Raw genomic sequence first — 26,676 nt, forward strand, 5'->3', positions numbered from 1 at the left:
ATTTTTTGGCCCCACATGGTTGTGTGTATGTTTAACTTCTATGGTTTTTGGTATTAAACTATCATTCTGGCCTCGTGGAATGGGTTAGGAAGCCTTACATCTACTTTTGTATGGCAGACTAGTTTTTTATAAGCATATTATTATTATTTGTTTCTACAAGCTTAATTACAGCTTGCCTTGTAAACTGATTGGAATGGTGACTTTGATGATGGTAGATCCATGACTATTTTTTCCATTTCACCTTTGGTTATAAATCTGTTCCTGTTTTGATTGCTTTTTAAGTAACTTGTATTTTATTTAAAAAACTTTTTTTTCTAGTTTTCAAATTTTATTGTATTACTTACCTTTAGTTGTATCTCTATTATTATTACAATATTTAGTATTTTATCTCCTATTTTTGAGGCTTAAAAAAGCTTTATTTTACTGATATTTTAAAATGTATTTTATTTCAAAATAACATATGACTTTTGTTCAAAACCAAATAGTGCTGAGAGGCTTATAATAAAATACAGTGGTTCTCTGCCATTTCCCTTCTCATTTTTCCTGATTCCCACCCCAAATAAAGAGGCAGCCATTTAAAATTCCTTAGCTATTTTTTTCCCTTACTCTCTATTCTGATGTATCTTGATTGATTTTACAGATTACCAATTGATTCCCTAATACACCAGATTACATTTTAACCCTTTCATACTTTTTTTCACTCGTAACATTGGGAACTTTGTTATGTACTAATTATATTTTCTTTATTTATTCTTGAAGTTAATAATTGCCTTGTTTTTTAATTTCTTGTTATGCTTTCAATAATTTTAGTTGCCTTTCAAAATGGTGATTACCATCTTTCCTGAGACATCAATTTTTCTTTAAATTGAGAGGCTGCTTACTACAACCACAGCAGAGCTATTTATTTTCAGGTTCAATCTTGGAACTTCCCTTTGCTGTCATTCTTGGAATACTCTTTGCCTTTTATTCTGGTTTATATTTTCATCTTTTCCCATTTTATCTATGGTGTTAATAGATCACATTTTCCAATAGGGTCATCTGATGGAAATGATGATACAATATCAAGGGGCTCACTGATAATATCTTCAAAATGGCTATCTCTTGAATTACACAACTCCAGACTGGACTACTGTTATGTTCATTATGCTTGAGACACAGTTGTCATCCTGGGATCATCCTTCAATACCATCTGGAGATTGATTTCACTTGTCTTATTTTGCATCTTTTATTTTTTGTTTTTCTTCCTCTTTACTTTCTCATTTTGATACACATCTTCCTGTAATTTCCAGAGAAGGATATATAATAATGAGATTTTGTTGTGATCATAAATGTAACAAGATATTTTTATAATTTCCTCCATCTGTTAAAAATATTCTTAAATTACTTCATTGATAATTTCTTTCTCTTCCTCTCTCCTTTTGGAATTCTTGTGATTCAAATGTTGGACCTCTGATATGGTTCTAATTTCCTTCTTTTTTTCTTTTCTGTTTGTCAATTTTGAAGTATTTCCTAGGATATTTTCTAAACTTTATTTTTCAAGCTCTTCTACTGATATTTTAATTTCTTCACTATATTCACGTTTTCCAAGAGCTCTCCGTGTACTTATTTCTTAAATGCAATAATGTCTTCTTTTATCTGATGATATTAATAATAATTTTCCCTCTGTTGTTTTTTTGCAAACTTCTATTTTCCCCCAGTTACTTTTTTTCCTTTGCTTTGTTTTGATTATTATATTTATTTCTGGAACCCTTAAGTGATTGTTCTTTTTTGTTTCTTTCTTTTTTTTTTTTTTTGGTTTGGGTCTTTTTTGTTTTCCTTTCTTTTTTGGAACAGGGGATCAAACCCCCCTATACAAGGCAAGTGCTTTGCCACTGAGCTAAATCCCAATCCCAAGTAATTGTTCTTAATTCATTTCAGGAGATTAAGAGGTATAACAGCTCTGAACAAGTTGTTAGTGCTGGTCCATTTTGATCTTCATTCCAAGGCCAACTGGGAGCACTGATGACTGAGGAAACCCTGATAATATGATTAGCTCTTTCCCCATAGTTTACCTAAAAGGAAAAAGTAAGGATTGAAAAAGGTAAAGGATTGAGTGGGGAAAGGGGATTGGAAGTTGACATCAGGATAAGCTGGGTTCATTACCAAATGACTCCACTAATCTGAATGGGCCAATACATAGAATGTTGATTTCTTTCTCATGCTATATATCCTGTACATTTCATCATGGGTCCTTCCTTATAGCAGTCAGTTAGGAATCCAGGCTTTGCTCATCATCACCGTGATGGGAAAAAAATGTGTTGAGCTAGTCACTATATCTGAAAATTTCAACTCAGTAAGGAAATTACATGGCCATACATAACTTTAAAAAAATAGAATTGAAATTCTATTGTGTCTGAAAAGGGAACTTAAGTATTTGTAATTGGTTCTAATGACTGTCATATCTTTTTAACAATCAACATTCAAAATTATAATTAATGGTTACTTACTTTTCACTACCACTGTCCTCAATTTTGCCAGTAGAACCTTTTTTTATAATGGACCTTGCCTTTTGACATTCATCACAGTTTAAACTCTAGACTTGTTAGGGCCAGGGAGATAGGCTACTCAGTGACTGAAGTGGAGAAATGTGATCCAACTGCTAGAGGTTTAACTGCTTCTTAGGCAGCTTTACACAGTTCTCCTTACATAGCACCCTATCATTATTTCCAGAGTATCTAGTGATACCTCTAAACTGTCTGCAGTCTAAACAGGATTGGTTCTCACCTTACCCCATTGCAGGGTTGGTGTTGGGTTGTCAGGTCTACTAAGGTATCCACCTGCTTTCCTGCTTCTAAGATTTTCCCATGTTGTCTCATACACTATTCTACCCATTTTTTTGTTTTTCTTTTTAGTTATACATGACAGTAGAATCCATTTTTATATAATTATAAAGGCATGGAATGTATCTTGTTCTAATTCAGTCCCTAGTACTTCTCCTTACACTTCCTTCCCCCACCCCCTACTCTCTTCCCTCCATTGATCTTTCTGCCATAACAATGGATTTTTAAAATGAAGTTTTATTAATCTCTCATATAAAAGGAAGCTGGTAGCTGAAATAAACTCCAGGATACCTGGGATCCAGTCTTATTTTATCATTGACTTGATGTATTCAGAACATGGCTTTTATTTCTTAGTCCATGGATTTTATTTCTTAGCTATTATATCTCTAGTCATACCAACAAATAAAAGGAAGAGAGATGTTCCTTCATTTAGAAAATACTTCCATGAAGTACTCCATTGATATAACTTAGTTGCAAGATCACATTTGGCTGTCAGAGAAGTTGGAAAATGCAATCTATAATTCACATATCTACTTGGGAAGCTAAAATGTGGGAGGTCTCATTTTAACATAATAAAGGAATAATGTATATTTGGGTAAAGTTAGAGTGTATATCATACTAACTCAGACCTGACCTATATCCTCAACTACTCACTAGGACCAAGGGTTAGGCAAGTGCTCTACCACTGAGCCACAACCCTGGCCCAAGAGCTTTTTATTTCTGAAAATTATGGTGTAGACAATTCAGATGACCCTCCTGTGGAAAAAAAGTGGTGGACTGTTAAGGTCTGTAAACAAGTCAGGATGGCACCTGTTATTTTGCCAGAGAAATGTTAGAGTCTGTAAACAAGTCTGCATGGTGCCTGGCAAAATGCCAGAGGGAGTGGTTTGTGAAGTAACAAAAGCAAGCCATTAAGTGTGGAGATTCCTTATTGGTTGACTGCTGTATCTATTTTATGCTAATTAGATAGGCTGTGTAAAATGTATAAATACCGCTCCTGTCCTACAATAAACGGCTCCCATTCCTGCTGTATCAACGTACACAAGTCATTCGTCACCCCCTGGTTATTTTGCTGCAGCCAGCCGGCCTGTGGCAGTGGACATAACTTTCTAAAGAAGGCTAAAAACCTAGTAGAATAATATACTAAAAACAGTAGAAAGCACAGTTAAACCTACAACAGAGGGGTAAGTAATATGTAAGAACAACTAACTTTCCTTGGGAAATTTTAAAACATTCATAATTGGCTTGGATCTGAAGTTATGTGCGATTGAAGAAATATAAACCAAGGCTTTGGTTCATATTTGCAAACATATTATAGGAAAGTATTACCCATATAAAGGGATTCTACAAGGTTATATTATAATGTATATACAATCTAAACATCAACAGATCAAAATTTGCCCTCCCTCTAGTTCCAAGGAATTTAGAATGGGAAATAAAATATGCCTCAGAAGTTGTAGGTATTGATTGATTCTTTTGTATATTGTTTTTTGAACATGCATAGGTCAAATTGCAAGAAAATTCAAGTTATAAGCTTAGTTTCTGATGAATCTTGATTTGTGGTGGTCCCCTATACATGTTTCCAATATCCCAACTGAAGCAAATGAAAACCCATTTTTGAGATAGACAAGCTTTGTGGACACCCCACAAATCCATTTTAAGGGCAATCAATCATGTGAGTTAATCATGCTAAGTGAAATAAGCCCATCCCCTAAAACCAAAAGCCAAATGTTCTTTCTGATATGTGGATGCTAACACACAATTAAGAGTGAGAAACAAAGAATAGAAGTTCATTGGATTAGACAAAGGGAAATGAAGGGAAGGGGGGAGAGGGGAATGAAGGGAAGGGGAGATTGGAATAGAAAAGATAGTAGAATGAATCAGACATAACTTTACTATATTCATATATGAATACATGACCAGTGAAACTCCACATTATGTACAACCACAAGAGTGGTATCCTAATTAGAATAAATTATACTCCATGTATGTATAATGTGCCAAAATGTACTCTACTGTCATGTCTAAAAAGAAAAAAATTAAATAAAAAGAGAAAAAAATCATGAGTCATACAAAGAAACAAAGACAACATGAAAGAGAAGCTGCAGAAACAAATACAGAAGAAATAGGCCCACATAAACTTCAGATATTGGAAGTATCTGACAGAATTTTAAATCAATTAAATTTATCATAAATAAATACATAAATGAAATGCCTGAAAATATCTGCATGGACCAGATTGAAAGGGCACATTCAATTCCAGGGGAAAAATATATAAAATAATCAAGATGTAACCTAATAATGATAATGATCAAGAATAGAAGACAAACTACCCAAAAGGGAAGAAAACAGACTTCAAATTTCCTCTGAGAAACATTTAATATACAATATGTCTGTAAAGTTTTGAGGGAGAGCTGGGGTTGTGGCTTCAGTGGTAGAGCGCTTGCCTAGCATATGTGAGGCCCTGGGTTCAATCCTCAGCACCACATAAAAATAAATAAATATATTGTGCCCAACTAAAATAAATAAATAAATAAAAAGTTTTGAGGGAAAGAAATTTTTGGCTTTGTAATTTCACACCAGTCAATATGTTGCTCAAGTACAAAGATAACAATGCAGCAAACAGGAAAGAATTAAGAAAACATTACATTAGTACTCATGAGTACCTTTTGGAAAAACTAAGGATGAAATTCAGCCAACTTACAAATGAATGGAGAAACTGACAGAAGGACTAATATAATACTTGATGTCAATGAATTTTTGAGGAAAAGAAAGTCAACTGAAATATTTTATACCTAGCTAAATTGTACTTTTTAGGAATCTTAGAATTCAAAAAGTGCAGCAACTATAAATTCCTTGGAGGGCAGGTACTGGGGATTGAACTCAGGGGTTTTCTACCACTGAACTACTCCAGCCCTTTGTATATAATTTATTTTTTTAATTTACTTGTTTCACTAAGTTGCCCAACCTGGTCTGGAACTTGTGATCTTCCTGCATTAGCCCCCCAAGTCACTGAAATTACAGGTGTGCACCTCTGTGCTAGTCTAAACTCTTATTTAAAGGACTACATCTGATGAAATAAAGCAAATAAATAGGTTAAAAACCATAAATGAATCAGGTAAGGAGAAGCTGGGATAATATGACTAAAGATTGCATTTCATTCCAGTTTGAGCATACCAGTTTCCCTTACAATTCCCTCCTTAAGCCTCGTTAAGGTGATAGAAAGCAAAGGCTTTTAAATAAATGAACTTTTTATTTTGTTTGTGGTTCTGAGGATTGAACCCAGGGCTTTTCGCATGTGAGACAAGCACTCTACCAACTGAGCTATATTCCCAGCCCCAAATGAACTTTTAAAGACAAGAATTGGAGACCACCAAAATTATGGAAAATGAAAAAATATAAATAATTGGTAACTGACACATTTTATTATTTATGCTTTCAAAAGAGAAGGGGAAAAATTTAAGAAGAAAAATTCAGCCAAAGTAATGATTCAAGTTGAGAGTCCAGGAAGAGGTTAAAAGACTACATTGACTGAAAAATCTGTATAAGGGGTACTTAAATCTGAGAATTCCTTTACTAGTCAGTGAAGCAAGGTACATTCCCTTTTCTCATAGTGTCAGAGAATGAGATAAGTATCTCTAAAGGTTAAATAGAAAAGTCTGTGAATAAACGGACACAGAATCAGCTGAGGACGAGGCTGAGATCTTCATGAGAAGAAGGTTAAACGTTTTCTACACACTGATTAGTACTACATCCCCTAAACCAAGAAACTCTCAAAGTGCTTGGTATCAACTTTTTAATACCTTTCATCCCACCCATGCCCGCCCTTATTAAACATGTCTCTGGAGAATAACCTGGATCCAAGATAAAAGACTTAAAATATTGACTTTTAGTCCCCAAACAATATATTCCATTTCAATACCTTAAGGTGAGGACCACCACTCCACTTGTCCCATGTAAACATTTAATGTCTAATCCACTTTTCACTGCCCCATTAAAACAATAAAAACACAATCAAGCAGTGAAATAAAGTCTCTATCATGAAGGTCGAGACCAAAAAAACAGAATGAAAAATAACTTAGAAGAAAAATAAAGTGCTGGTATTAGAATAAATATTTTAAAAACTTATCTTCAGAGAGAACAAAGAATGTCCACTTCCTGTAATAAAATAAAAGACCACAGATGGATTAAAGACCTAAAGGTGAAGGCTAAAACCATAAAACCCTTAGAAGAAAAAGGGTAAACCTTCATGATCTTGCATAAGGCAACGATTTCTTAGATAATAACAACTGAAGTACAAGCAACAATTGAAATGAAATAGAACAAAAGTAACACCACTTTGTTCTGAACTGACTTCACTGTATGCTTGCTTAAAATGTTTTCTTTTCAGCCTCCTGACAACTGCCTATGTTGACACTTCAGTAGGACCTTCCCATGTTCTTGACTATAGCCCTGATATATAACAAAAATGACTAATCAAAACAATTCTCATATAATCAAAATATGTCTCAACAAGTTCTTTTCTGGGCATATGTACATCAATTATCTTTGTGGGTTTTGGTTTTTGCCTTCATAAATTCTGTACTTCCAAAATTCGGCGCTGGGAGTTCTTTGAAACATTAGCCTGCTCCCAACCACTTGCCTGGCATGCTCATTAAAAGGCTTTTTTCCCTTCCAATTTGGCCTAATAAGTGTGGTAGTCTGTAATTCTCATGCATTCTGTAACAGCAATAACAACAAAAAGATAACATGAGCTACATAAGTTTTTTAAAAAAGCTTTTGTGCCTCAAAGGAAAATAGTTAAAGTAAAATAATAGAGAATGGAGAAATATCTAAAAATAATATATCTGATAAGAGTCTAGTCCATAATATTTAAAGAATTATTACAATTTAACAGTAAAAAATAAAAATTTGGGCTGGCCTGTAGCTTAATGGTAGAGCGCTTGCCTAGCATGCGTGAGGCACTGGGTTCAATCCTCAGGACCACATAAAAATAAACAAATAAAATAAAGGCATTAAAACTAATTAAAAGGGCTGGGGATGTGGCTCAAGCAGTAGTGCGCTCGCCTGGCATGCGTGTGGCCCGGGTTCGATCCTTAGCACCACATACAAACAAAGATGTTGTATCCGCCGATAACTAAAAAATAAATATTAAAAAAATTCTCTTTCTCCTCTCTCACTCTCTCTTTAAAAAAAACTAATTAAAAAATAAAAATTCAATGATAAAATCCAGCAAAGGATCTGAGTTGACATTTTTCCAAATAAGATACTTAAATGGCCAATTAGTATATGAAAAAATGCACAACATCATTATTTATAAAATCAAACCACAATGATGCTATTTCCTACTTTTTAGGATAGCAAGAGTTAGAAAGAAAAATAACAAGAGGATGTATAGAAATTGGATTCCTCATATACTGTGGATTGAAATATAAAATGCTTCAGTCAATTTGGAAAACAATTTTGATGATAACTCAAAAGTTATGCATAGCCACTATATGACCTAGCAATTCTAATCTTCAGTATATTTTAATCTTCAATTTCAAGAGAATTGAAAACATATGTCCACACAAAAACTTACACATGAATTTACATAGCAGTATTATTAATAATAACCAAGAATATACATAAACCCAAATAAATGTCTATCACTGAAGAATAGACAAAATGTAGCACAATCATACAATGAAATATTATTCAGCCACAAAAAGGAAAGAAGTACTGATACATACTATTACATAGATGAACCTTGAAAACATTATGCTAAGCAAAGGAATCTAGACACAAATAGTTACATATTGTGTGATTCCATTTATATGAAATGTCCAGAACACCAAAGAGATAGAAAATTGATTAATAGTTCCTAGAGGTTAGAGGAAGGAGGTTATGAAAGCGGTTGCTAATGGGTACTGGATTTTGGGGGTAACAAGTGAAAATGTTCTGGAATTAGTGGTAATAACTGTACAACATTTTGCATATACTAAAAATCCAATAGATTCGATTTTTAAGGGTTATTGTTATGGTATATGAATTATAGCTCACCAAAGAATTTAAAACCAGAGGCTTCTGTCAAAATAAAAGTTCATTGAACAAAAAAATAGCTTTTGAAAGTAAAACTGATATCAAAAGTTTAAAATTCAGTCAGAAGCATGCAAAAATAAGCGAGAATATTTGCTAGAATCCAGGAGAATAAGTACAAAGGATAATAACAACTATAAGAAAAAGTGAATATTAAACAACTTACTGTTAAATCAACAGATCAAGGATGAAATCAAGAAGGAAATTTTAAAAATATTTCAAACCAATGAAAATAAAGACACAACATACCAAAGCCTATGGGGTACTGCAATAGCCATACTTAGAGGGAAGTTCATAGCAATAGTGCCTATGTGAAAAAAGCAGAACAATCTTATATAAACAACCTGTTGCTGCCTTTTAAGGAATTACAAAAACACAAACCCAACCCAATATTAGTATAAGCAAAGATATATTAAAGATCAAAGGGTAATTCAGCTGAGTGGAGTGATGCACACCTGTAATCCCAGCTACTTGGGAGGCTGAGGCAGGAGGATGTAAGTTTGAGGCCAGGCTGAAAACAATCCCTGTCTCAAAATGTTAAAAAAGGACTGGATTTGCTCTACAGCAGTAGAGCAAACATGGGTTTTATCCCTAGTATCACAAAAAATAATAAAATAAAATAAATAAAAGATCCAAGGAGAAATAGAGACTAAAAAAACCAATGCCAAATATCAATGAAATAAAAAGCTGGTTCTTCAAAAATATAAATAAAACTGACAAACCTTACCTAGATTAAGAAAAATAGATAACTCAAGTAAAATCAGAGATTAAAAAGGAAACATTACAACTGATGCCATGGAAATAAATACAAAGGTTCATCAGAGAGTATTATGATCAGTTATAGGCTAATAAATTTGATCATCTAGAAGAAATGCAAAAATTCCTGGACATAAAAACTTTACCCAGATTGAATCATGAAAAAATAGTGAAAATCCAAAGAGTCTCATAACAACTAATAACATTGAATCGGTAATAAAAAGTCTCCCATCAAAGAAAAGCCCGAAACTAGACATCTTCACTACTGAATTCCACCAAACATTAAAAGAATACATAACACCAAATTTCTTAAATTATCACAAAAAAATGGAAGAGAAAGGAATTCTTCCCAACATATACTCTGATATCAAAACTGGACAAGGACACAGCAAAAATAAGAAACTAGGGCTGGAGATATAGTTCAGTTGGTAGAATGCTTGCCTCGCATGCACAAGGTCTTGGGTTAGATCCCTAGCACCATATACACACAAAAAGTAGGAAACTGCAAGGCAATATCCTTAATGAACAAAATACTGGCAGACTGGATCTAGCAAAATACTGGCAAACTGGATCTAATAGCACATTTAAAAGATTATTCACGGACTGGGGGTGTGGCTTAGTGAGAGAGCACTTGTATAGCATGCATTTGGCCCTGGGTTCATCCCTACCATCACCCCTCCACACATCCACACACATACACACAAAGATTATTCACCATGATCAAATGAAGCAAGGATGGTTCAACATAAATTGTTATTTTTTTAAAACAAAGGGGAAAAGAAAGAAGAAATGTTAAATATCAACCCAGGAGCTCACTATAAATTAAAAGGAGTTATAGAAAACAAAGAACATTGAGTGGAGGAAATAATTTTTTAAATGACAAAACAAACCCACAAAATTCTTAAACATGTCCTAGTTTGAAGAGTACAACTCAAGATTGACAGGTCTCACTGAGTACCTAGCACAATGAGTGACAAAAATTTTTTCCACTATAACACAATAGTGAAATTCTAGAATGCTGGTGCTATATATAAGAAGGTAAATTCATATAAAGTTTCTCAGCCTCAACACTACTGGCATTTGAGGTCAGTTAATTCTTTGTGGGAAGCTGACCCATGGATTGTGGAATATTTAACAGCATATCTACCAAGGAGAAGAATGTCCTACAGTTGTGAATATCAAAATGTTTCCAGACATTGCCAAATGTCTCTGGGTGGTAAAATTGCTCTGGTGGAGATCCAGAGACCCAGAGGGAAAACAGTGGTTCTCAGAAAAACATGGATGGTCAGAATGTTAATGCATATTTGACACTGGAGATTAAAAGACAGAGGAGGAATGCCTTCAAAGTACTAGTAGCAAATAATTCCACCTATAACTTTGCACACAATAAAATCTTCACACTGAATCTTTTGACATCTAGAATTTTAAGATATTCAATCTCTCAATACATTAATAGCAAATATTCTTTAGGAACTCCAAAGGAAATAATAAGAGAGAAGTAGAAAATCCAGAAAATGAAATCAAATGCAAAAGGAAGATAAGATTCCCATTATGAGGGTAATGCAAACTACTAGCTATGCTATAGGTCTAGAGAGCAAATAGTATACTGTTGAACAGGAGTTTGTTTTGCTCTAGAGTGGCTTGAAGAGAAAAGAATGAAACTAATAGATATCTTTTTGAGTCCAAATATCAAATTGTGAGCCTTAGATTTTAGAAAGCATGGGAATACCTTAAAACTATGTAGATAGAAAAGTAAATAAGATGAAAAAGGAGGCAACTATTAATTTAAGGCTAAACAAAGTGGCTTTTCTTTTTTCCTCTTGAGGCTCAGATGTAATCAATATTTGCATAGTATTAATTATTTATACACAATATAAACAATTATGATATTTCTAATTTGGAGGATGGAGTAGAGAAAATGTAAAAGTATATGTGTATGTGTGAATGTTTGTGTGTGCTGTTTAAGAAAGGAAGTAAAGGATATCTAAAACTGAAAATAGAAAAAAGCAGTTTATAGACATATTATTTAGAAATACAGAAGTAGTGGCTGGAGAGGTAGTTCAGTTGTAGAGCACTCATCCAGAATATGTGAGCCCTGGTTTCTATCCCCAGCATTGCAAAAATTTAAAGCCAACAACAAAACAAACCATGTCTTATTAAAAAAAGTAAATAGGGAAGAACAGATACAAATATCAAAAGTGATTACCTCTGGGCAGTCAAATGAAATTTAAAAATGTAGCATTATATGAATTTCAATTAAAAATATAAAGTGGCTGATTATAGAAGTTATCTTTTCAAATATATTGTAAATGTTACAAATATTGATAAGGTAATATATAGGTATATATCACACAAAATATAAGCCTGATGAGGAGAGAGGAGATTTAAAAGTGTTTATTTGCTCATTTTACTTTATTATTATGTACTTGTTTTTGCAGTGCTGGAGATCAAACCCAAGGTCTCACATATGCTAAGTAAGCACTACTAAGCTACATTCCCAGCACTATTTTCTCATTTTTAAACAAAACAGTTAAATGATGCTAATTTCTTAGTATGCACCACAGCAGCAACTTTTGGGCAGAGCTGGGGATTGAATAACCACTAAATAACCACTGAGATACATTTGCTGTTCTTCATATGCATCATAATCTTGTTTTCAAATCTCATAGATATTATTTGTCTAAGCCTAAGAAAATTTTATAATTTCTCATTTTATTACATTTTATCTAATAATTTTAATTAGAAACTATCAGTTTATTATCAGTTTTATAAATTATCTCCACCCAACAATTCATTCTTATATATATTTAGAGGTATATTTATTTATACTCTTTTTATGTGGTCTTGGGTATGGAACTCAGCTTCTTGACTGCTCATTATGTGAGCTACCACTGAGCTACACCCTCAGTCCAAATAGAATATTTTAGAATGATGTTACTTAAATTATTTCTGGATAGCAGAATTATTATGTTAATCTTATTTTTGTACTTATTATATATGTTTGAATGATGTGAGTAAATATAATTTGAAAAATAAGAATCATTCAGTACCAAACCCATTTATAATGAAAAAGTAGTCACAAGTCTACCACTGTTTTAAAATTTTTCACGTAATAGATATTAAATCCCATAAAATAATAGATCACCTAACTGAATGATAAGAAACTACTCAACTTAAGTAAACACCATCCAGATAAAATAGTGGTTTCTTTGAGAAAGACAATTATGTTTTTGAAACAAAACAACAGAAACACAATTTATAAAGTCACTTAAATTTATTGCATAAATGAAAACTATTTTTTAAAAAACTAAGAGACATTAATTACAAATAATTCCTGTGGGTAATCAGTAAGTTTGGAGAATGATTATCTTAATCATAAAAAGGTACCAACTAATAAGTTGAAAAAGAAACCTGAAAATATCTGTGACTTGCAAAAACAGGACCAAATGAAAAAACACCACTTGATTTCTCTGCTATGGTGTCCACGTGCATTATGTGAGATACCTAAGAAATGGAAACAATGAAAAAATAGTACTACAGGTTGAAATTCTTATATATACAATAATTACTACCACACGTTAGTACTTTCTTTACGTGAATGAAAGGGTAAAGAATTTACAAGACTAGTGAATATAATAATTTATCTCATATTGTCAAAATCACATTACTAATCGAACCCAAAATGATTCCTCAAGTTACGGTTTTCTTCGGTATTCTTACCAGCACCTTCACCCAGTAAGTTGGGGAGCATTGGTTTAAGAACTTGGAACTCACTAGTCTCAGAGCTTCCCGCCAGGTAAACTTCATATCGATAATTCTGAGACAGGGTCCCGGTGCCACTGACATCCACCAGGTGGCCAGGAAAGTGGCCCTCAGGCACAGAGCAGACACCCAAGGGTGCCGCCCTGCTCCTCCTGCACAGCCTCACCACCACGAACACCAGCACAGAGAAGAGGAAGAGCGACGACACGGACGCCAAGGCGATGACCAAGTAGACAGTGAGCGAGTCCCCCTGGGCGCGCTCGGGCGCCACTTCCGGGAGCGGCAGGTAGGGCTGGGAGAAGCCATCCACCAGCAGCACGTGCAGCGTGACGCTGGCAGACAGCGGAGGCTCGCCATTGTCCTTGACCAGCACCACCAGCCTGTGCCTGGCCGCGTCGCGCTCGCTCAGCAGCCTGGTGGTGCGCACCTCGCCATTGTGCGCCCACACGCCAAACAGCCCTGGCTCCGTGGCCTTGAGCAGCTGGTATGACAGCCAGGCGTTCTGGCCCGAGTCTTTGTCCACTGCCACCACCTTGGTGACCAGGTAGCCCTGCTCTGCCGCCCTGGGCACCAGCTCTGTGCAGGGCGCAGAGGCGTTCTGCATTGGGTACAGCACGAAGGGTGGGTTGTCATTGTCGTCCAGCACCACCACGCGCACCAGCGCCTGGCTGCTGAGCGCGGGCGAGCCTTGGTCTGTGGCGCCCACGTGAAACTCGAACGCCTGCAGGGCCTCGAAGTCCAGTGTCCTCAATGCGAACAGCTGCCCATTGTCTACATTGATGGAGACCAGCGAGGCGAGGGGCAGGTGCGGGTCTTGGGTTGGCAGCAGCGAGTAGGTGATCTGGGCATTGGTGCCTGAATCTCTGTCTGTGGCGCTGATGCTGCCTATGTGCAGAGCGGGCTGGTTGTTCTCGCGCACCAACAGTGTGTAGGATGTTTGCGTGAAGGTAGGGGCGTTGTCGTTGACATCAGAAACGTGGATGGTTATGCTGTGCTCGGTTTTCAACCTGGGTGTCCCCAAGTCGGTGACCGTGATGGTAATGTTGTACTCGGCTCTGGTTTCTCTGTCCAGTGCTCCTTCTGTGACCAAAGTGTAGAAGTTTTCTACCGTAGGTTTCAGAATAAAGGGTAGATGGTCTTGAATGGAACACATCATTTTTCCGTTGTCTTTAGAGTCTGGATCTGAAATTCTGAAAATAGCGACTACAGTTTCTGGGGAATTTTCTGGGATATCATTGATGAGCAATGACATAGTCAGTTCAGGGGCGTTGTCATTTACATCCATCACTTCTATGGCGACAGTGCATTTTCCTGAAAGACCTCCACCATCTGAGGCCTCAATTTCTATGTGGTAAGAGTCAATTTCTTCAAAATCCAACAATTTTTTTAATCTAATTTCTCCTGAGGCTTTATTTATTTCAAAGGCCTGAATGACTTGATTTGGGGATTGGAAAAATGAGTAGGTGAGCTCCCCATAGATCCCAGCATCTAAATCTCTAGCGGTGACGATTATGACAAGGGAACCTACAGGGCTGTTCTCTGGGATCTGCACCTGGTAGAGTCCTTGAGCAAATTCAGGGGCATTGTCATTGATGTCCAGAACCAGGATGAGAACCTGGCAAGTTCCAGTTCTGGGCGGAGACCCACCATCCAGAGCTGTGAGGGTTAACCTGAACTCGGGTTGCTCCTCTCGGTCCAGGGCTCTTTCCAGCACCAGCTCGGGATATTTCCTGCCATCGCTGTGATTGCGAGTGAGAAGGTGAAAATGGGAGTTGCTGCTAATTATGTAGTTCTGTACTGTGTTGCTACCAACGTCCAAATCTTGAGCTATTTCCAAAGGAAACAGAGTCCCTGGTTGGCTGCTTTCCGCGATTTTAAGGAGGATTTCCTTTCCCAAGAATTCTGGGGCATGGTCATTTACATCTTGGAGGTGTAGTTCACCTTGAATAAACTGCACCGGGTTTTTCACTAACACCTGGAAATGCAGTATACATGGCTCCGTGTCCCCGCACAACTCCTCTCGATCCAATTTTTCTTTTAGGAGCAAATTCCCACTCTTTTGTTCAAGCTCTAAGTGCTGTTTGTTCCCTTGGGAAAGAATCTGGGCGCCCCTCTTGGCCAGCTCCCCTATGCCCAGCCCTAGATCGTTTTCTAGGTTGGACACAAAAGAACCACTGTCTCTTTCTTCTAGAATGGAATACTTAACGGTTACACTGCCCACCTCCCACAGTAGAAACAATAAAATAATGATGGTCACTTGCCTTTTCTGAGGCGCTTTGGGGAGCGGAGACTCCATTGTTCCTTCAGGTCCAAAAGATGCAGTATTTTAATACACAATAATTGATTTGTATCCAACTCCACTATCTAGACTTAATAATGTTAAGTTAATCTTTTTTTTTTTTAAAAAAAAAATACGATTGACATAGGGGCAGCTGCTTCTTTGAAATATTCTACCCCTAGAAATGTAACACGGTTCCTTTTTAAACTGCCGGAAACTGTTCAGTTTTCAAGGAGTCACTGACTGCAGTTTTTCACTCTCTTAGCCTGCAGCGCCACCAAGCGTTCTGCTTTACAAATTCAGATAATTTTTTATACATAGCAAGAGCTACCATAAATTGTAGGTCATAGTGTTTATACAATCCCCTTTCCTGAACCCATTTTGCAGTATTATTCAGGTAGCTAACAATAGTTATAAAAAAAGTAATATATTAGTCCTAAATAATAGAAAATCCAGTAAACAAACTCTGCTGAGGCAAATTCATTTAACAAATATTTACCTGTGCAGGCAATCTTTTAGCTTCTAAGGATCAACAGTAAATGAAACAATTTTTTTTTGTCTTGTGGAGTTTATTTCTATTACAGATATTAATTTGTATATTTAATTAGGCAAAATTATGATTTTTAAAATCTGATTTCTGTTCCTAAATTGCAAAGTAACTATAACTCATGAAAAAAATTAAAATGTGTTTTCTTCTCAGTCCTAGGCTTAAATAGGTTCTGGGGTTTTTTTCCCTTCATAAACCCACTGGATGTAATGCCCAGTGAACTAAAGAGAAAATACTCACTCGTTTTACTTGAAACAGTGTAAGCTCAGACTTCAGGCAATGTCTTTTCTACAAACAAACTTGAAAAAGACAATAAAGACAAAAAAGTAAAAAATATACTTTCTGGGGGAAGTGTTTTGACCTTTTGCACTAGACAGTAGTCTATTCTGGTGTACATTTTCTGGCCTATGGAGTCCTGGGAATTGAAAAACTACAAAATACACTCTACTATCATGTATATCTAAGAAGAACAAATAAAAAATTACAAAACGCAATAAAACAAGAAAAAATTTAAAATAAAATTTAAAAAGAAAGAAAAACAACAAAGTTCCAACTAATGCCATGTGGTTGGAGTATGAATAGTGAAAGAGGAAAATCTTCTCAACAAAAAAATAATTCTATTTGACAGAGGAAAGGATAAGTATCTGAAAATTTCAAATAGTAAATGTTATCAACACTCTTCAAGCCAATTGGAAATCATCCGTAAAAATTGGACTTATTTGGTTACAAAATACAGTGAGACCTACTTTTGTTTTAATTAAGTATAAAAATAAAAGTTCACTTGTAATTTAATGTGAATTGTCTGCCTTTTGTAGCAAGTTGAAATGAGAATTTTCATTAAAAAAATCACAAACATAACTGATACAAAAAAGAGAAAATGTTAGGTTAACCTGTGAATGTAAATGGTTTTGTGGCTAATAGAGATAAAAGATGCTTGCACAGCAGTAGAAAGGAAAGTCTGATATTCCTTAATAATCAGTCTAATACAGTACATAGTCTTGGCTAGTATCATATATAAAAGCTTGAAAACCAGAGAAATTTGAAAATATAATTTGGATTTTACAAAACAGTACCTTTGAACTTTGAAAGTGTTAAACAAAAATAAGAACATAAGAAATATTTAATAACTTCACTCATTGGCAAGCGTAGTTTATTGTAAAGAAGATATTAACATTAATCAATTTTAAACCATCATTACTGAAATTTTAATAACATTAAGCAAATATTTATTAATCATTTATAATTAGCTTAGTGTTAAGAAAAAAGACCATGATATTCTTATATGAGGTTTACAAATTGCAATTTTTTGTGTTGACAGTTCAGCAAAGTCTATATCCAAAGAAAGTATTAATTATTATGGTGTAGTGATATGCATATAAGTATGAATGGCTGTTTTTACATTTATCTGTCTTAGCATTTAGAGTTACATACACACTGGTGGAGTTATCTCAAAATGAGACTTCCTTTGGGAGATTAAATACTTTCAAATACAATTTAAAAATAGTTCTCCAAAGTAGTAGAGAAATGACTGTAACCAATTCTTAGAAATAGGATTGTAAGGATTTTGGAATATAGGTTTTTGAAAGGATAGTTAATTTTCAATGTCTTAATTACTAAAAAATTACTTTTTATTTCAGTTGTCAAAAGTAGGTGAGAGTTGCTACATCATGTACAACCAGATAAATGAAAAGTTGTGTTGCAATTGTGTACAATCAAAATGCATTCTGATGTCATATATACCCAATTAAAATTAATTAATCAAAAAGTAGGTGAGAGTAATAAAAAAGATGAAGCACATGGATAATGGATAAAATATGGTACATCTCTGGTATCTGACTTTTCTTCTAAAATTTCAGCATAATGAATAGTAATAAAAGAATGGGAAAATCAAAACAGAATCAATAACATGAATTTAAGTTAAAGAACATTTCCAGGAGCTGCTGCTGTAGCCCACTGGCAGAGCACTTGCCTAGCATTGGTGAGGCACTGGGTTCCATCCTCAGCACCACATAAAAATAAACAAATAATAAAATAAAAGCATTCTGTCTATCTACAACTACAAAAAAAGAATACTTCTATTTAGTATAGTTTAGTATAGTAATACAATATTTCACAGAATAGGAGGCTATTCTGAAGGATGGGACTTTCCTCAATTTCCCTCCAGTTCCCTAAGGAGGTAAGTTGGGGATAATAGGCTTCAAAAATTTGAACTCACCAGACCCAGAGTCTCCAGCCAGACACACCTCATACTGGTAGCTCTGGGACAGGGTCCCAGTGCCACTAAAGTCCACCAGGTGGCCAGGAAAGTGGCCCTCAGGCACAGAACAGACACCCAGCGGCGCCGCCCTGCGCCTCCTGCACAGCCTCACCGCCACGAACACCAGCACAGAGAAGAGGAAGAGAGATGACACAGAGGCCAAGGCGATGACCAAGTAGACAGTGAGCGAGTCCCCCTGCGCGCGCTCGGGCGCCACTTCCGGGAGCGGCAGGTAGGGCTGGGAGAAGCCATCCACCAGCAGCACGTGCAGCGTGACGCTGGCAGACAGCGGAGGCTCGCCATTGTCCTTGACCAGCACCACCAGCTTGTGCCTGGCCGCGTCGCGCTCGCTCAGCAGCCTGGCGGTGCGCACCTCGCCATTGTGCGCCCACACGCCAAACAGCCCGGGCTCCGTGGCCTTGAGCAGCTGGTATGACAGCCAGGCGTTCTGGCCCGAGTCTTTGTCCACTGCCACCACCTTGGTGACCAGGTAGCCCTGCTCTGCCGCCCTGGGCACCAGCTCTGTGCAGGGCGCAGAGGCGTTCTGCATTGGGTACAGCACAAAGGGCGAGTTGTCATTGTCGTCCAGCACCACCAGGCGCACCAGTGCCTGGCTGCTGAGCGCGGGAGACCCTTGGTCTGTGGCGCCCACGTGGAACTCGAAGGCCTGTAGGGTCTCGAAGTCCAGCGCCCTCAGCGCGAACAGCTGACCATTGTTTGCGTTGATGGAGACCAGCGAGGCGAGGGGCAGGTGCGAGTCCTGGGTTGGCAGCAGCGAGTAGGTGATCTGGGCATTGGTGCCTGAGTCTCTGTCTGTGGCGCTGATGCTGCCTATGTGCAGGGCGGGTTGGTTGTTCTCACGCACCAACAGGGTGTAGGATGTTTGCGTGAAGGCAGGGGCGTTGTCGTTGACGTCAGAGACGTGGATGGTTATGTTGTGCTCGGTTTTCAACCTGGGTGTCCCCAAGTCGGTGACCGTGATGGTGATGTTGTACTCAGCTCTGGTCTCTCTGTCCAGAGCTCCATCTGTTACCAGAGCATAGAAATTTTCCACTGAAGGTCTTAGAAGAAAGGGGAGATTGTCGTCTATGGAACAAATAACTTCTTGGTTAGGTCCAGAATCTGCATCAGAAACACTGAAAACTGCCACTATTATTCCTGGCAAGTTTTCAGCTATAGGGCTGTTAAGTGAGGACACAGTCAATTCAGGAGCATTGTCATTCACGTCCAGGACCTGTACGATTAAAGAGCATTTTCCAGTTAGGCCCCCACCATCTGTGGCCTCAATATCCACATGATAAGACTGAAATTCTTCAAAATCCAAAGTTTTTCTCAGTCGAATCTCTCCATTTATTGCATTTATTTCAAAGGGTTGGTTAATATCATCGTCTTGAAATAAGGTGTAAGATACCTCCCCAAATGATCCCGCATCTAAATCTCTGGCTGAGACGGTAATTACCAGGGAGCCAGGGTGTTTGTTCTCAGAGATGTGCGCCTCATAGAGCTCCTGAGCAAACTCAGGGACATTGTCATTGATGTCCAAAACCAAGATTTGAATCTCTGAAGTTCCCGATAGGGGCGGAGACCCACCATCTAGGGCGGTCAGGGTTAGTCTAAATTGGGACTGCTCCTCGCGATCCAATGCTTTGTCAAGCACTAGCTCTGGGAATTTCCTGCCGTCGCTGCGATTGCTGGTAAGAACGTGGAAGTGAGGGTTGGAGCTGATGGTGTAGCTTTGAAGGCTGTTGCTGCCAACGTCTAAATCCTGCGCCATTTTCAAAGGAAATATCTTTCCTGGCATAGTAATTTCTGATATTTTCAGGAGCATTTTTCTGGCTGGAAACTCTGGAGCATGGTCATTTATATCTCTGACTCGCAAGGTAGCCTGAAAAAACTGCAAGGGGTTTTCCAGTAACACCTGAAAAGGTAGCACACAGGGCTCAGTGGAGCCACAGAGTTCCTCCCGGTCCAGTTTTTCATTTAGCAGCAAATCATGAGTCTGTGGGTCAAGCTGCAAATGTTGCCTGCTTCCTTTGAAAACAACACGGGCGCTCCGATCTGCCAGCTCTCCCACCTTAAGTCCCAGGTCCTTTGTCAAGTTAGCCACAAACGTGCCACTTTCTGTCTCCTCCATTACGGAATACTGAACTGATTCTGAACCCACCTCCCACAAAAGCATCAGTATAATAAAGGTAGCTACTTGCCTTTTCTTGTGCTGTATTTTTGTTTTCACCATCTCCATTGTTATGTCTGGTTCCAATTCCGGAGGGGGAAATCCTTTTCAGCTCCCAATTCCAGATCGACCATAGACCCTTTGAAACGTCTTTGTTGAATATAGATTTTTAATTCCTCCTTATAGCTTATCCAGCTACGACTCCCTTACCGATTACATCTATCTTAGCTCTAGCTGTAAATGTGTTCTGTATTTTCTCGTTCTTTGGTTTCTGGGTGAAGTGGGAGTCCACCAAATCTTCAGAGCTTTTATTCATTCTCTTAGCCTGCACCGCCACCACGCGGTCATGTTATTAACTTCATGAAGTATTTTCAAGTTAACAATGCTTCTGAAATCTAAGCTTAGTTTGAATCAGTGTTACTCAAATGGAGTGTGCGAAGCACAGGCATAAGGAGTTGTTTGGAAGGCTTGTTTGTGTGCGTGTTTTAAAATTTTTGTTTTTAAAGTCAATTCCTTGGCTCCCTCCAGATATTTCAATCAAACTGTCTGGTGCTAAGGGCAATCTACACCTCAATCTTTTTCCCTATGTGATTCTCATTAAGTGATTCTTATGCATATTAACGTTTAAAAATCACTCTCTTAGGTAACAAACTCCTATAATCAACTTTGATTCTTTAGAAGTACAATTTATCTTTGATAAGCAGTGTAAAAAAAATTTTTTTTTTTTTGGCATTGTTGAGGATTGAGCCTAGGGCTTTGTGCATGCTGGACAAGGGCTATACCACTGAACCACATGCAGTCCATAAAGTATATTATTTACCTGTCCCAACAAACTCATCAACAAACTATCCAAATTGTAAAAGATGTTTAACACACTAATCGTAAAACAGACAATGAATTTTCTAAATTATATGACTCAAATGGCATGAACAACAGACTTACTTTGAAATGTGGTGATGTGTGCACAGTAAAGAAAACAATTAGGCTGTTAGAAGAAAAGTTGAAACCAAGAGTTACTTATGACAGAAGCATCAAAGTAAGTTAAATGTTTCAGAAAAGGAATTAGGAACAATCAATTATATTTGTCAGAAGCTTCTTAGTGTTAATCTTCATTTTGTATTAATAGAATTGGTCATAGTTTGAAGAGTCTTGTGTATTTTGATCTAACATTTTCTCAAATTCTCCTCATATTGGTTACAATGATAAAAAAATGTCCTTTTCCTAAGAATATATCACAATGCAAAAGAAGATATTCAAGAACTACCTTTGTCATATTTTCTTATCCAGGTCCTATAAATATAGGTTAAATAAGTTGATGTGAAAAGGTGTCTTAACATTTGAGTGAAAACCATGGAATTCAATGACAGAACATTGTGACTATGCTCACTTTATCCCACCAGTTTCTGCTCAGATAAATTGAAAAATTATTCCATTTCCTCTCTTCTCTCCTCATTACTCTCTCCCCTCCTCTTTCCTTTCCTTTCTTCTCTCTTCTGTCCTCTCTCTGGTACTGGGGATTGAACCCAGGAGTTAACCTCTGAGCCACATCCCCAGACAGGGTTGCTTAGGATTTCACTAAATGGTTGGGACTGGCCTTGAACTTGTGATCCTCTTGCCTCAGTCACCCTAGCTGCTGGGAGTGTAGGCATGCACCACCACAACTGGCAACATTTTTCTAAATATCCTGAAAGCATGGAAAAAGTGAAAATATAAGAATATGAAATATGCCAAGCATAATTTTTATTTGTGGTGGATTTCATATTTATTTAGAGGTGAAATCCACTGAGGTCAAGAAAAATTTACTTCACAGAAGAGCCAAGATGATGCAAAACTAAAAATGAAGATATTTTCCAAATACTTCAATGCCAGGTAAAACAAATAAAACTAAATAAAATAGTCTGAAAAGCTAAGGTCATTTTATGGGTAAATCAGATATGTAAAGCCATAAGGATATAGAATATCAATGTGACTCGCCTCCAGGACTCACTCACTAAATATTACTGAGAATGGACTATCTCTTGAGGATATGAACAAGAAAAAGGAATTGATGAGACAAAACCAACAATCATGACAATATCAGATGGATTTAGTTTATTTTCTGAAATAAGGCAATTTATGGCTCACTTCTAAATGCATCCTTCTGAGTGGGGACTGAAGTTCTGATTCCAGCAATCTTGTCTTCCAAAGTCCTGTACTCACTCTGTATGATTGCAGCACATCAGGTATCCTCAATACTGCTTGTTGAATTATTTCTCATTTAAAAGCAATCTTCATCAGCAGTACAGTATGTGTTCAATTTATATCAGCGAAATATTTTTTGAGGACAATGATAATCATGGCAAAGAGAAAGTATCTGAACATCCTCCCAAAAGATATCAGTTGGGTATTCAAGAAGTTGCCTTTTTACAGAAAGTGGATTGATTACATTAGATATCTGCAGGAGAATACGTCTCTGATTTTATCCTTTTTGCTTTAATTTGATTTGCGTGAGTGACTTTGAATTGACTTGGCTTTCATAAACATGTTCTCACAAGGAATTATTTAAAATATTTTTATTATGGAAATTTCCAACATACACAAAGCAAACACATCATTCAGTTTCACAACATTGTCTTGTTTTATCTGTAACTTTCTCTTCAGTTTCTACCTCCACTACACATTTACTTTTTGTATTGTCCTTTTCTGGAGGTAATGTTTACATAAATTGAAAGGTACCAAACTTAATGGTACCATTGTAACAAATGAATTGATCCATGTAATACACACCTTTTTCAAGATATGGAACATAAATGCTTTCATTGTGAATAATTTTAATCATATTCTCCAACGTCTTTTAATATCTGAATAGCAAGATCTCAATCTTTGCTTTCAATGACATGGAATGGTAGACAATGTAAAAAAAATCACAATGCCCTATGCTCTTTATGCTCATGTATGTGGAACTGAAACTAAAGATGTTATAAAGGTTAATTTAGCTCGATTATTACCAATGTCCTGAAAAAGTTCTTTTATGAAAACTTGCAAAGTACACTATATTTATTTTCATTTAGTTAACTTATATCATTGCATACCTTATCAAGTTGATTTCCCTTTTGTGTTTCAAATACTTGTTTTCCTATAATTCCATTGTATATTTCAGAAATTCTTCAAGTTTGCCAAATTGAAAGGTAAAGACTACCCTTCAAGGATGAAATGGACTTCTCACAATTCTCTGTAATTTCATTATATGAAAAGAAAAGCACAATGCCGCAGCCGGCTGGCTGGGCAAAATAACGGGGGTGGGGTGTGAGGAGCAACTTGTGTACCTTGATACAGCAGGAGTAGGAGCCATTTATTGTACAACCGTAGGGATATTTATACATTCCACACAGCTTATCTTAATTAGCATAAACTAAATACAGCAGTCAACCAATAAGGAATCTCCACACTTAATGGCTCACTTTTGTTACTTCACAAACCACTCCCTCTGGCATTTTGCCAGGCGCCATCCAGACTTGTTTACAGACCTTAACAACACAATAATTCAGGAATAGGAAAAAGATGATATGTAAACAATCATGTAAGAAATATCCCAAATAATAGGAGGTACACTGAAGGAAAATTAGAAAACATAAAAAAATTTGATGCTAAATTATATTTTAAATCTGATGTGGTGGAGTAAGAAGATTTTTGATCATTGTTGCTAGAGGTTTGTCAGTTTTATTGAATTTTTAAAGAACTAGTTCTTATATTTTCTCTATTATTTTTGCTTTTAATTTCCTTGGCTTCTATCATCATCATAATTTTCTTCCTTTGGCATGCCTCCTTTTTATTTTTCTCATCTTCTTTCTAGAGTCTTAAGATGGAAGTTGTAACTACCAAAGTGTTGAGTAATTGATTTAGACTTTCTATCTTTTTTAACATATTTACTTAGTGTGCTTAAAATTATCCTATCCCAAATACTGATATGTTGATACTGTACTATATGTATCAGTATTCCATTCAACATTTGTTGTTATTGTACTGGAAATTAAACCCAGGGGCACTCTACTATTGAGCCATATCTCCAGCCCTTTTATTTGGAGATGGGTCTCACTAAATTGCTGAGACTGGCCTCAAACTTGCAATCCTCCTGCCTCAGACCCCTGAGTTGCTGGGATTATAGGCATGTATCACTTTGCTTGGCTAACAAAATGTATTTTTATTTATTTAAAAAATTACTACAGGTATTTTATTTTGTTGTTCATTGGTTCTTTTAGTTATACAATAGAATTCATTTGATGTAATTATACAATCATGGAATATATCTTTTTCTAATTAGGACTCCATTCTTTAAATTTCACTTGAGACATCATCCTCTTTGATTCTTAGATTATTTACAAGTGCCTTGTTAAGTTTCCAAGTGTTTGAAGATTTTCCTTTTATTTTATTTTTAATTGGATTCCATTATGGTTAGAGAACCCACTCTGTCTAATTTCATTTTTAAAGTGGTTGAGGTTTGTTTGCCATGGGCCAGGATGTGGTCTACATTGTGTATGTTCTGTGAGTGTTTGACAACAATGTGTATTGAGTTGTTAGGTGAGTTGTTCTGTACATACAGCTGAGATGCCAATAGTTCATGATACTGTTGAATTCTTCTGTTAACTCTGCTGATTTTTCTCTTTAGTTCTTCTATCAATTGTTGAGAGGATCCTTGAAGCCTCCACCTTGAAAATTCATCTATTTCTCTTTCAGTCTATCAGTCTTTTTGCATGTTTTGCAGCTCTGTTGTTTGGTATGTACACATTTAGGATTACTATGTTTCTTCTTTCTCCTATAATATTCCACTGGTCTCTAATGTTACTTTATCTGACTTAATATAGCCACTCCTGCTTTACTTTTATTAATGTTAACATAATATTTTTTCATTTAAATTTTCAATCTGCATAGAATTTTTTGTAGACAATATATAATTGAGTTGTGATTTCTTAAACCCACTCTCCCCAAATCTTTGTTATAATTGATGTATTTAAGCCATTTACATTTAATGTACTTGTTGATATGTTAGAGCCTTAATGTGTTTTTTGTTGTTGTTTTCTGTTGTTCTTTCTCATTTTCCTTTTGTTTCTTTTTGTTTGTTTGTTTATTTGCTTGTTGTTGTGGTGGTGCTGGATATTGAAACCAGGAACTTATACATGACAAGTGAAAGCTCTGCCACAGAACTACTGTTCTTTTCCCTAACTTCCTGTAAATTACTGGGACATTTCTTCACAATTCCATCTTGATGCATCTACTTTGTTTATTAGTGTATCACTCTATAGCTTTTTTGGTGGTTGCTCAAGATATTATTTATAAATAACTTGGAATATGCTAGTGTCATCATTTTACCAGCTCAAGTAAAGTGTAAAGAACTTACCTACCTTTACCTTCTTCCCTTTATAACATAATTGTCTTATATATTTTCTGTACATACACTCATAACCACATCAAAGAGTGTTATAATTTTGGACTTGACCATCAAAGGTATTTTAGAAAACTCAAGAGTTGAAGGAAAATCTCTATTATTTACACATGTATTTATTTCCTGTGTTGTTAAGGTCTGTAAACAAGTCTGGATAGTACCTGGCAAAATGCCAGGGGGAGTGGTTTGTGAAGTAACAAAAGGGAGCCATTAAGTGTGGAGATTCCTTATTGGTTGACTGCTGTATCTAGCTTATGCTAATTAAGTTAAGCTGGAATGTATAAATACCACTCCTGTCCTACAATAAAGGGCTCCTACTCCTGCTGTATCAAGGTACACAAGTTGCTCGTCAACCCCCCCCCCCCCCCCCCCCCGTTATTTTGCTGCAGCCAGCCGGATTGCGGCACTGTGTTCTTAATTCTTTCCCAACATTCTTAAGAATCCTTTAAAAAAATTGTTTCCTTTGTGTTTAAAGAATTATTTTAGCCATGTTTTTGGCAACAGATTCTTTTCCTGAAGGTCATTTTCAATGGATATGGGATCCTGTCTTGACAGTTCATTTCTTCTATCACCTGAGAAACATTGTG

The 26,676-nt window shown here is 36.5% G+C and overlaps 2 protein-coding genes across 2 annotated transcripts; both read right to left on the reverse strand.

Moving 5' to 3' along the window:
- Window positions 1-13,320: 13,320 nt before the first annotated feature.
- LOC143399814 (protocadherin beta-17-like) lies at window positions 13,321-15,711 on the reverse strand. The gene has a single exon (XM_076856839.1). It carries the CDS (start codon window positions 15,709-15,711, stop codon window positions 13,321-13,323), a length of 2,391 nt encoding a protein of 796 aa, XP_076712954.1.
- Window positions 15,712-18,408: 2,697 nt separating this feature from the next.
- On the reverse strand, window positions 18,409-20,939 carry LOC143399243 (protocadherin beta-6). Its single transcript, XM_076855957.1, has one exon. The coding sequence runs from the start codon at window positions 20,737-20,739 to the stop codon at window positions 18,409-18,411; it is 2,331 nt and encodes a 776-aa protein (XP_076712072.1). The 5' UTR covers window positions 20,740-20,939.
- Between the last annotated feature and the right edge of the window lie 5,737 nt (window positions 20,940-26,676).

Source organism: Callospermophilus lateralis, chromosome 5 (assembly GCF_048772815.1).
Source record: "Callospermophilus lateralis isolate mCalLat2 chromosome 5, mCalLat2.hap1, whole genome shotgun sequence".
NCBI classification, from domain to species: domain Eukaryota; kingdom Metazoa; phylum Chordata; class Mammalia; order Rodentia; family Sciuridae; genus Callospermophilus; species Callospermophilus lateralis.

Bases quoted from the DNA above. Each gene is read 5' to 3' on its own strand.
- LOC143399243 (XM_076855957.1), bottom strand. From the start codon at position 20,739: ATGGAGATGGTGAAAACAAAAATACAGCACAAGAAAAGGCAAGTAGCT.
- LOC143399814 (XM_076856839.1), bottom strand. From the start codon at position 15,711: ATGGAGTCTCCGCTCCCCAAAGCGCCTCAGAAAAGGCAAGTGACCATC.